General features: G+C 33.5%; 1 protein-coding gene across 1 annotated transcript; it reads left to right on the top strand.

The window, feature by feature from the left end:
- The first annotated feature begins 9203 nt into the window (after positions 1–9203).
- LOC116122923 (CBL-interacting serine/threonine-protein kinase 14-like) lies at positions 9204–10735 on the top strand. The gene has a single exon (XM_031408725.1). The coding sequence runs from the start codon at positions 9446–9448 to the stop codon at positions 10733–10735; it is 1290 nt and encodes a 429-aa protein (XP_031264585.1). The 5' UTR covers positions 9204–9445.
- The last annotated feature ends 1582 nt before the right edge of the window (positions 10736–12317 follow it).

Genomic DNA, 12317 nt, shown 5'->3' with positions numbered 1-12317 from the left:
ATTAAAATCTAGAACGATATCAAGATGAGAAGTATTCTGATTTTTAAACATGAATATCGTTTCCGTTAATAGACTGAGTAAACCTTTGTTTAATTCAATGGGTGTAAATTTTAATATTTTAAAATACAGAATCTAGAGAATTTATAGATGATGTTTATCCTTATTTTTGTGATAAGTTCGAATCAAGCTTGGTAAGTATACGAAATGTGTGTCGTTGTCTATAGATGGTTTACTTAAACGGATAAAGCTGCAGTTGTTGATATTTCTTCTGTGGGAAGTAATATAAAAATGAATAATTAAGTAAAAATATTTATAAATTACATAACAATACATATAAATGAGTTTGACACAAAATTTGAAAATGTCATCAAATTCAAAAAATTCATCTTTTTCGAATTAAAACGACAATCTACATCAGATATTGTTAAAAGTTGTATTTGTCTTACATTGTCAATTGAGTAAAGTATTATAATGTATGTATGTGGTTAGAATCCTTTGAACCCTTCCTCTTAAGCGTGAGGGAGGGAAATCAAGATTTCAGTATAATATAATTATAATTTCGATAACAATGTATTGTGAATATTACTTGCACCTTTTATTTGATGGTGTAAGGGAGGGTCCTCCACCTCCCTCAAGGTGGAGGGTCAGGCAAACAAAGGACTTACACTTATAGCCATTATAGGGTGCTTTTGGTTTATTATTTTGGATATGATTTTGGGGATAGTATTGGATAATTGAATATGAGAGTATTACGAGGTAAAATTTAAAAATTTATAAAAAACCTCCTCAGTTTGCTAATTTAACAAATACCCCTAATATGTAAAATGACAAAAATACCCCCACTACCTGCAGTGCTAGATTCCGGCCACCATCGCCGGAATCTAGCCGAAAAATTGCGTTACGACACAGACCGGTCGGATCTGTGTCGTAACGCATCATTATGGCCTTTTCCGGCCAGATCCACCACGGATCTGGCCGGAAAAGGCTAGATCTACAGCCTGTCGTGGCCGTCGACGGCTAGATCTGGCTGGAAAAGTCCAGATCGGTGAATTACTGTCCAGTTTCGGTGGGTAATCCACCGTTGTGGCAGATTCCGGCTACCACCGACGGTGGTTGCCGGAATCTGGCAAGTATAGGTCACGGGGGTATTTTTGTTAATTTTTAAACTTTTTTTCAGGGGGTATTTAATGAAATTAATAACCTTTTGGAGTCTAAAAGTAATTAAAAAATAGGATAATATTTCTGAAATAATGTGCCAAACATTATTTGGAGAATAGGATTGGGAATATGGATAATAATAAAAGCCAAACATGTCCATAACAGTCTACTAAATTGGTGATATGGGACAGATACAACTTCTAACGAGGTGTTTTCAATTTGAGAATGATGTTGAAAATTGAACGAGAGAAAACTTAAAAATGGTGAATTGGTGGTGGATGAGAATAATGATGATAAAAGCAATATAGGGTTGAGTTGGGTTATGTTTACCCAGAACCACTTCCATAATTGAGGAAGAAATGGTGGCCCAAAGCAAGAGAAATAATTTGTTCTTTATTTTCTATTTTCTTGAAATTCTTTATTCATTCACCAACCAACCAAAATTATAGGGGAGCTTCAATTAGACTCAATTACTAATTATTTAGGTACCAAACATTTTGATCAACTTAATTAATTAATTATATTTGACACCCACATTTCTTTAAATTAATCAAGTACATCTCTTGGTGTTTTATTTGTTTGGCATTACTTATCAGAATAATAAGTTTTATATATGTTGGTTGCTACTCACTACTCTTTAGGTCATTAGACGAACAAAGCTCCTACACAACATCAATAGTGTCGATATATGCCACATATCAAATCAAAGACAGAGAGGAATCTTTGAAGTAAATTTTGTTTCGATCAAATGAAGGTCAACCTTTAGAACAAGGTAAAAACAATCTTTATATACCTCTCCCTTTGTAGTCAGATGACAAACCTTTTAATCATTGAGGTTAGTTATACCCAAAGGTCTTATATTCGAGTGCAAAAGAGATACTTATTATATTTGTGCAATTACTTTGGTTTATTGGGCTTATAGAGTGTTTCGTGGTCCTGAGAATTAGATGAGCTCAGCTAACAATGATGCCTAGATAGCTCAATTATTAGAAGAAAAAAAAAACAATCTTTATATCTTGATTTAAGAGTAGTTAGCAAGATGTAAGTTTTTAGTATAATTTTTGCTAAATGCATGTTATTTTATTCGTTTTAACTTGGCCATTCGGTTAAGGTTCCAAAGATGAGTTTTGAAGGCAATAATGGATAAGGCATCTTTAAAAATTGGTCTAGGTTAATGTTAAAGGGTGTGTTTGGTTCAATATTTCTACCCATATTCCTAATCTTATTCCCTAAATATTGTTTGGCACATTATTTGACAAATGTTAGTGTAGTTTTTAATTACTTTTAGACCCCTTAAGTTTATTAATTTCATAAATAACCCCCAAAAAAAGTTTAAAAATTAGCAAAAACACCCCCACCCACCCATGCTTGCCAGATTCCGGCAACCACCGTCGGTGGTAGCCGGAATCTGTCACAATGCCTTACACCATGATCGAAAATGGTCTGTTATTCATTGATCTGGCATTTCCTATGGATCTGGCCAGAAAAGGCCAACTAACGGCCAAAGAAATGGCCGTCGTTGACGGTCAACGTCGAAGATGAACCTTTGGAAAATGCCATATCAACTCGTTACGGCACAGATCTGATCTGTCTGTGTCGTAACGCAATTTTTCGGCTAGATTTCAGCGATGGTGGCCAGAATTTGACACTAAAGGTGGTGGGGGTGTTTTTGTCATTTTACACGATTTTTATATGTTGAGATGTTTAATTAAATTAGCAAACCTAAGGGGTTTTTTCAGAAATTTTTAAATTTTACCTCATCATAAAATAATAAACCAAAAACACCTAAAATGTTTCAAATCAATTGGATTTGGAGATGGTTTTGTAACTTTGTATATATGCTGGGCCTTTTGAAATAGATAGGCCCTGAGGCCCCTGACCCAACTCAGTGAAAACTACAACAATAGGGTGAAGTTCAAACCACGAAGGTCAACCCAAGTTTGATTGGGCCTGGAGAAACTGCTAAATTGGGCTTCAACATGGATCAAAAAGAATAATAATGGACCCACTTTGAAACGAACCAGCCCAACTTAAGCTCGGAATGTGAGAATTAAGTGAAATTTCGATCACATGGAAGTATTTATAATTTCCATCACTACCACCTACAATTGGAGAGACAATCCCAACTTTATTTATTGCATTGGGTGATGCTTTGATGGATCTGTAACCCAAAGGCCCCCCCACCTCATACACATTAAATGTAATAATTGAATTCACATTCTTATAAGAGAAATATTACATATACAAAGTATGGGTTCCGATAGAGACTTGACAACTTATATTATAAGATCACGTATGAGATGTGACAAATTATATAACTTTATTATAAACTAAGGTGGTATTGTTATATCAACAACTATATCGGTTGGGATTCTTACTTGTATAGCATTCTAGTAACTCAATAATAATACAAGTACGGTAATCTTACATACGCAAACATTGATTGTATACAAAGCTTACTTTTAAAACTCAATAATACAAGTACAATAATAAAATTGCGTCTCTAATATTTGGGACGACAGCAAAGATTGCTTTTAGAACACTTAACAATACTACAAGGAACAAATCTTTAAAGTAATTTTGAAGAAAAAGGGATAAATACACATACCAGAGAACAAGAATCTTTAATTATGAGGGGGAATTTGTATACTAACGAAACATTGGGGATAATTGAATTATTTCAAACCTCGTGGGGTGAAAATGTAAATAATCTTTCTATTATTATTTATCCAACTTTGAAAAATCGATTATCAAAATGTCATTAAATTTGCGTACTACCTAATTAAATCATTTTTTTATATTTCAAGACAAATTAAATGGCCATTTCGATATTCTAATGGGACATTCTATAATTTATCAAAACAATGATTGGTCAACCTTTTAGTTTTAGATGATCCAATGGCCATCAAGACTCGATCTGCCGCATTTCCTTGTTTCTGGAGCTTACACTATACAAATTATTCATCTCCTACACGGCTACACCTACTCTTTTGAAATTTGCTACAAATATTGGTCCCAACCATACACAAAAACAGTAGAGTTTATAACCCGAAATTATTGTCACGTCATTTATATGTTAAAGCGGATGAATATTGTTTGATGCAAAGATTTGCACAAACCAGAAGTACGTGATTGACAACGTTAGAAGCACGTAGGATGTGTGCGTGATCCTGGTGAATCAAAGATGCAATGATATAATGATGAACGTGTAAGGATTAATATAAAATACAAAGGAACAAATATACTTTTTTAAGTGGTGCAACTACTCGTAATACAAGGTTTACATCCATTGTTATGTTATTGAATACGTTGAGACAGTAATTTGACTTACAAGGAGTTTGTAATTTGTTTCCGCAGCTTATTTTTTAATTCCTAAAAACAGATTAAATGGGGAAAGTTGCGTGATCTTTGACCTTGATTATGAGATCTATATCACAGGATATCTACGTGTCAAAAGAGAAATTTTATCCGCTCTGAATTTCTCGCACAACAAATATATATATATATATATATATATAACGTGTTTCATTTTCGTTTTTCGATTTTATCAATCACGGAACCCTAATGAAGACATCATGCATGAAGTAACACTATAAGAACCTTTTAGATGATCCAATGGACATAAACCACCCAATCTGCCGCATTCCCTTCTTTCTGGAGATTACACTATAAAAATTATTCATGCCCCACCTACCCAATACCCATTGATTGAAATCGTGTTACACATATTCATCGCAACCCCACACAATAAACCATAAAAAACAGTATTGATAGACAGATAGTAACCCTTAAATTATTGCGACTATGGAAATGCATTTTTAACTTATCCGATGATTCATCTACTAAGTGGATAAATATGTATCACATATTCCCGTTTCATTTTCTCTTTTATCAACCATAAAAACCCTAATCAAGACACTATCCAACAGTAACTCTAAAGAAGTGGGGTTGTGCGGCCATGAATTATTGAGTTTTAACTGCAACAAAATCTGCAGAAACTTTTTTCACCGTTTTGGATTGGGGGAGATTTATCAGATTATTATGACCCATTCACCTCATCTCTCTCTGTGACTCTGAATGTTATCCACATGGGTCTCTCTCTCTTTCTTGTCTTGATGTTCTTAATTTCTCCAAAGAAACTTACGTGGTTCATGAACAGAAGATAAAAAGGGACCACCCACATGAACCAAAGTTTCAGGAATTGTCCGTTCTGAATAGAACTATATGTTATACGATTTATCAAGTTTAATTATTTTTTATATGATATGCAGTTGATGAAGCAATTCAGAGCAGAAGATAAAGTTGCAGGAAAATTATTTTAATGCATTGAACATGAAGTACTCTTTGTCCATGGAATTTTTCAAATAAAAACGAACCTGAATATTAAAATACGACAGCTTACGCGTCCAGATTCCATTTGATACCGTCCAAACAATGCCCTATGAGAATATTATTTTCGAAGATATATATATATATATATACAGAAAACCATTCTAGAATCTAGATGGCTTCTTAATTGTTATTTAATTAACATTTAAAAAAATCAATGAAGCTTTTGCTTTGTTATTTCTTCTAATAGTTGAAGATTTCTACGTTTAAATTACGAAACATATACTATAAGTATACATCTTAGCTTGCTCGAATGGTTAATATACGTAATTCTAAAGTATTTAAATCGTATTTTAGGGCAATTTTAATCTGTCAAATTTGGTTGAACAATCAATGAAAGGCACCAAACAACAGCCCCCACATAACATAGTTTGAATATTATAATTTCAATTTGCGTCTAATTTTAATTTTCAGCTTATCCATTTCACGTGCAATCTGTACCCAATTGGCTAATCCAGAGAAACTAATTAACACTAAAAATAATACAATAATGTTATGTTTATTTATGAGCTTATTAACCGTTTTACTACCTTTGTTAGAATTACATATAGTATCTGTACTATGTGTATGATACTCTTATTATGCGTTTTATTTACAGAGACTAATAATATGATTAGTAAGATCGTCAATAAATATAATATTACTTAAAATAACAAATAAAGTATAAATCCCAAAACTAATAATAATAAAATGATCAATAATTTAGCTGAATTATTTGCCTTCAATTATTCACCATCCGTCACCGTTTGTACTGTGCGTGAGACTTCGTATTTTTATTTTATCCATTAATTGTCGCTGGGATAATTAATTAATTAGTTGACTAGTGTTAAATTGTCACAAAGTCAAAAAAAAATTAGAATAATGTGAAGTGCAATTATGGAGACGCATATTGGATGAATCCAGACTCTGGACACTGTAAGATTGAGTCGATCTTACAACAACACAAGTAACACGCCTCAATTTCAACCAATTGGGTACCTTCAATCTGATCTATAAACTATAATTTTATCCCAACACGGTTTTTGTACTCTTAAAATTTTCTTTCAGTTCAATTTTTGTAAATATATATTTATTCTACCGTATTGATGGAACGAGAAGTATGATAAGTGTTGACATTTGATTTTAAACGCTAACAACTCACACGTGAAAAGTGCTAAGCAGACTTAGGAATTACACGTGATGGATCCATAAGATTTGAATATAGAACTGAGATTATATGTTTGGCAAAAAAAAAATAAAAGATTGGCAAGGGAGGTTTTTATAGTGGTTCGGATGCTCAATAAGCGACTCCTACATCTACTGTTATTTTATTGATCACTGACTATTTCTATGATTTTACCCATAAGACATACAAAGATGAAGAAATACAATGTTTACAGAGAGAGAATGAAACGAAGCTCAAATCTCAACCCAACCTCCTTCTTCGGAAAGATGAGTGTCTATTTATACACCTTTGCACTCAATGTAATGAGTGTTTTGTAAGTTGTCTTGACACATGGAAAACTCTCGTCCATTCATTTCTTGAAAGGAGATATGGTTGGTGAGAATATCTTTTGAGATATGAGCTTGACAGCTGATACAAGAAGACATTAAATGAGCTGACAAAGACATGACTTTTTAGGCATAATAATAAGTTATGTGATAAAACCTATATAAATGATTTGTCCTTAATGTATGATATAATGTTGGACCGGATTAAAAATACAAACGATGAAATTTTTTTAAAATGATTCCGTATGTTTAATGTAAATTCTATCTTCATTATTTTTGTATTACTATTATTTGAAAATATGACGTGGACAACTGACATAACCTCTTGTTAATGTTCATGAAAATGAGTTAATTGGCGTAATAATGACCGATAATTTAAACAATCATAATGTAGGTCCCTTCATCACTAATTAAAAGTTAATCAATTTTAACTGAGAAATTAAAAAAAAAAAACTAGTAATAATAATAATGAATTAATAATCATAATGTAATTACCAAACACAAATTTTTTGACAATTAACTTGTAACTTATAAACAAATTATGATTTTAGTTTTATTGAATTTTAAAGACTCAAGAGGTCCTGAGTAGGGGTGTTCAAAAGCGGTTAATCGAACCGGTTAACCGCTTTTCTAAATCAAACCGAATTTTCGGTTTGGGAAAATTCTCGAACTGAAACTGAACCGGTTTTAAGGAAAATCGGTTTTTCGGTTAACCGAAAAACCAGTTAATTGTTTTAAAAAGAGCGGTTAACCGGTTTTGAACCAGTTTTCCCTTCTTTTTTTTTATAAAACTTTTTTTTTTATTTTGTCTTAAATTAAATTGTAAATATAGACAATACATTGGGAACTAAGAAAAAAATTTAGGTTGGGATTTTAGATTGAGTGAATTAGGGATTTATTTTAGTTTAGGTTATTATTTATTTATTGAATATATATATATATTTGAAAAACCGGTTTAGAAAACTGGTTTTCGGTTAACCGTTTCTAATTTCGCCCGAACCGGTAACCGAACTGAAAATTCAGTTTTTTGAATTTTTCAAACCGTAACCGAACTGCTTTTTCGGTTCGGTTCGATTTGTGCATTTTTTTTAACACCCCTAGTCCTGAGTTTAAATTCCTCCTCATTTGCTAATAAGGATAACCACTAAAGTTTTTATCCAATTAGTAATGTCAAAGTCTTAGGAGATTAGTTGAATTACACATAAACTGATTCAGATACCTCTAATTAAAAAATAAAAATAAAAATAAGAGTCTAATTATCATAGGCCTTATATTAAACGTGACTTCTAACCTTAAATTGAACTATAGGAGTAATTGAATATTTAGGACACAAGGGCCTATTTATATTATTATGATTTAAAACAAAAATTTATAATATTTACAATTATGTATTACGCGCAAAGATTTATTATTAAGATTCAAATTAGTCGTTGCTTACCAATTTAAGTAGCATTAATAATGGTTACTAAGCTTACCCGTGTTTAATAGATTTCCTAAATCTAATTGGTATTAATATAATTGAATGAAATTCAACTCATTAACTGAAATATCTGAAAGAACCCTAAGTTTTGAAAACTAACAACAACGTACCCTTGATCTTACTTGATAAGGGAAATGTTACACTCATAACCTCTTCTCACAAACTTCTTCTCACAATCCCAATGTATAGTTTATAATTGATTAACTCGTAATAGGTTTCACTTGATAAATTGTGACTGATCAATTGTGATGTGTTATATTAGGGTTTTGAGAAAAAAATGGTGACAATTGATTATGGGCAGAGTATTGCTCTACTGATAGTGTTTTAAAATTCGTCATTTAATATAAAAATAAAACATAATTTGAAGTCGTATGATAATGTAATGGAACAATTATTTTTTACAGTCAAAGAGGTTTTATTCTTGGATTAAAAAATTATATTCACTTGGGAAGTTGAAAGAAAGTTACGAAAGCAACAACGACTGCAATACTTGTACGAAAGTAACGCCGGTTGCAACGTGTATGGACACTCTCGGTCGTCCTGTCACTTTCCAGTTATAGTAATTACCTCATACTTTTGAAATTAACAATTTGCCCCTTTTAATTCACCTCTCATGTCTTTTCTCCTACTTAAATAGTCTCCCCCGCAGCCGCTATCTTAAACACATGTTCATTGTTCACTTCCTATTTTTATTATCTCTTTCCCAGTTTGAATTCTCCTCTCGGTTCAATCTCAATTCCCATCTCTTTCTTTGAACCCAAATGCCAGTTTGTCTTTTTGAATCAGTTCAAACCCAGAACATACGAATTTTAGTCTATTTCAATAGGCTGATTATTAGTTTTAATTGTAATTTGTAGCCATACATGCAGCAGCGAGGAATCAAAGAGGTAATTCTTTTAACCGTGAAGATCAGCTCCGGTCTCAGTTATGGACGAGATAATGACGGGTGCCAGCGGCGAGGTTTCGCTAGATATTGAATTGTTCGGGAAGTACGAGGTGGGGAGGTTGATTGGAGTTGGAGCATTCGCGAAAGTTTATCACGGCCGGAATGTGCGAACGGGGCAAAGTGTGGCTATTAAAGCCGTCAGTAAACAGAAGGTCGTTAAAGGAGGGTTAACGGCGCACATTAAGAGGGAGATCTCTATCATGCGCCGGTTGCGCAACACTCACATCGTGAAATTGATTGAAGTCCTGGCGACCAAAGCCAAGATCTATTTCGTGATGGAGTTTGCCAAGGGTGGAGAGCTCTTCACTAAGATTTCTAAAGGAAGGTTTAGCGAAGAGCTCAGCCGTCGATATTTTCAGCAGCTAATCTCAGCCGTTGGTTACTGTCATTCACGAGGAGTGTTTCACCGGGATTTGAAACCTGAGAATCTCCTGCTCGACGAAAACTGGGATTTAAAGGTTTCGGATTTCGGACTCAGCGCCTTGAAGGATCAGATCCGACCCGACGGTTTACTACACACGTTGTGTGGCACTCCTGCTTACGTGGCTCCGGAGATTTTAGCGAAGAAAGGTTACGATGGTGCGAAGGTGGATATCTGGTCATGCGGCATCATATTATTCGTTCTCAACGCTGGTTATTTACCGTTCAATGACTCTAATCTAATGGCCATGTATCGAAAGATTTATAAAGGCGAGTTTCGGTGCCCTAGATGGACGTCTCCTGATCTAAAACGTGTCTTATACCGGCTTCTTGATACAAATCCGGACACAAGAATCACAATTGACGAAATTGTCCAAGACCCTTGGTTCAAACAAGGTTACAAGGAGGGAAAGTCTCCGGATTTTGATGTTAAAGACTTGGGGAATAATCAGAACGAGAAATGTTTAAATGCTTTTGACATTATCTCGTTCTCCTCCGGTTTCAACCTGAGCGGTTTGTTCTCTGACTATACCGATATTTCGGCTAGTGACGAGAGATTTTTATCGGCGGAAAAACCCGATAAAATTATAGAGAGAGTTGACGAGGTGGCTAAGAGGGAGGATGATAAAATGGTGAGCATAAAGAAAAAATGGGGGGCAAAGTTTGTGGGACAGAATGGTAATTTTGTTTTGCTTATAGAGATTTACCGGTTAACGGATAACTTAGTGGTGGTGGAGACCAAAAAGAAGGAGAGGGAAGTTGGACCCAGCCATGAAGTTTGGAGAGATAAGCTGAGACCGGAGCTGTTAGGCATGATTTATCAACCGGAAGATACGGTTTCCGGTGCCTAGATTCAGCTCGTCTCACTTAGCTCTGTTATGTATAAATTACTAAATTATATGTTATCGTTCTATTCAACGTGTGTCAGATTAATTATTTCCGAGATATCGGAACAAAACCGGGTTATCTGTATCTGTTTTTTCCCGTAAGTATAGGTTCTCATGTTCATGCTCTTTTATATGTATTTGGACTTTAATGTGTAAATCATGTTTTTAAAATTTGAATTATAAATCAAAACTCTTTTACTTTAAAATAGGTTTTGGTGTATTAATGTTTTTCATAAAAGATAAAAGTAAAGTCCTCTCTCGATTATTTGAATCCTGTTATCTCAAAATGAAGTCAGCCCCTCTAGTGTAGTGTTTTTTATTTTTTTGGGTGATCACGATGTCCGAATTAGTTTGCGTGCATCTAAATTAATTCCTGAAAAGATAAGTCATAAATATAATTGGTGGTTACTTGGAGATAAGTTACAAATATGATGTTATACCTAAAAAATTAGGACTGACGTAAACTTACAACAATAAGAGTCAATCAGAGTTTAGAAGGACTTTATACCATCCAGACGCTGCCACGTTGCACAAGAACAAAAGAAGTAAGGTGTCGTCAGTGTGGCAGGTGAAAGCTTAGCTTCTGAGTGGCTAGGAATTGTCCACGTGTACATGCCTCACGCAATTTAAGGATATTTCCTATACAGTCATCCAGGAATTGTATCATACCTATCCGACTGTAAAATCATAATTATTACCTTGAATCCATCGACTATAAATAGAGGCTCCTCTCTTATTTACAAGATCAGAGCATTTTTAGTTTTCTAAAGCAGACTCTCTCTCTCTGTATTTAAATTATCTCTCGATTGTAACTCAGCTCGTTGTACGCGACTTTACTATAATCATCTATTAATACAAATATATCGGACATATGATTCACTTTTGAGCATTCGAACCACTCTAAAAATTATCTCATATTTATTCTTTCATTGCACATTTCTATATCTCGTATAATTTATAAGTTTGCTTAATACTTTATATGTGCGAGTCGTTGGTGTCAAAATCAAACATCAACATATGATAAGTGACCACTTTAGTAGGACTAAAACACAAAACTTTTAGGTAACTTGAAGGCTAAGTCTTACCATCAAAAGTTGAGTGGTTTAGATTGTCGTTTTTAAGTTTGTTTTAAAGTATATTCCTATGAAAAACTTGGATGATTATTTTAAAATAGTTAGTGGATATAAGAATATACTACCTAAATTAAATAAATTATCAACCTCTATTGTTGGATTCCCTTGAATTATTGATGTATAATTTATCATATAAAAAACTTAATGACAATCGACAGATAAACGCATTATTCCCAATAATGGTGCCAAATAAGTTCTAAAATGGATTGATAAGTACGTTGACAACTTTATCAGACCTCTTGCCCCCACTCATTATCAATTATGTAGAAAAAAAAAAATAAATAAATAATTGAACAAACAAATTACACATGGGCTCACGTTTAGTTATACATAGAAAACTCCGAAAAGAACCTCAAAATTTTCATAATCAAAGAGATTACTGTTTGATTAAAAGATTAATCTGGTGAGTTATT

Source organism: Pistacia vera, unplaced genomic scaffold (genome assembly GCF_008641045.1).
Source record: "Pistacia vera cultivar Batoury unplaced genomic scaffold, PisVer_v2 Contig139, whole genome shotgun sequence".
NCBI classification, from domain to species: Eukaryota; Viridiplantae; Streptophyta; class Magnoliopsida; order Sapindales; family Anacardiaceae; genus Pistacia; species Pistacia vera.
Note: the sequence above shows the minus strand (reverse complement) of the source record. Positions and strands in the feature narration are given on the sequence as shown.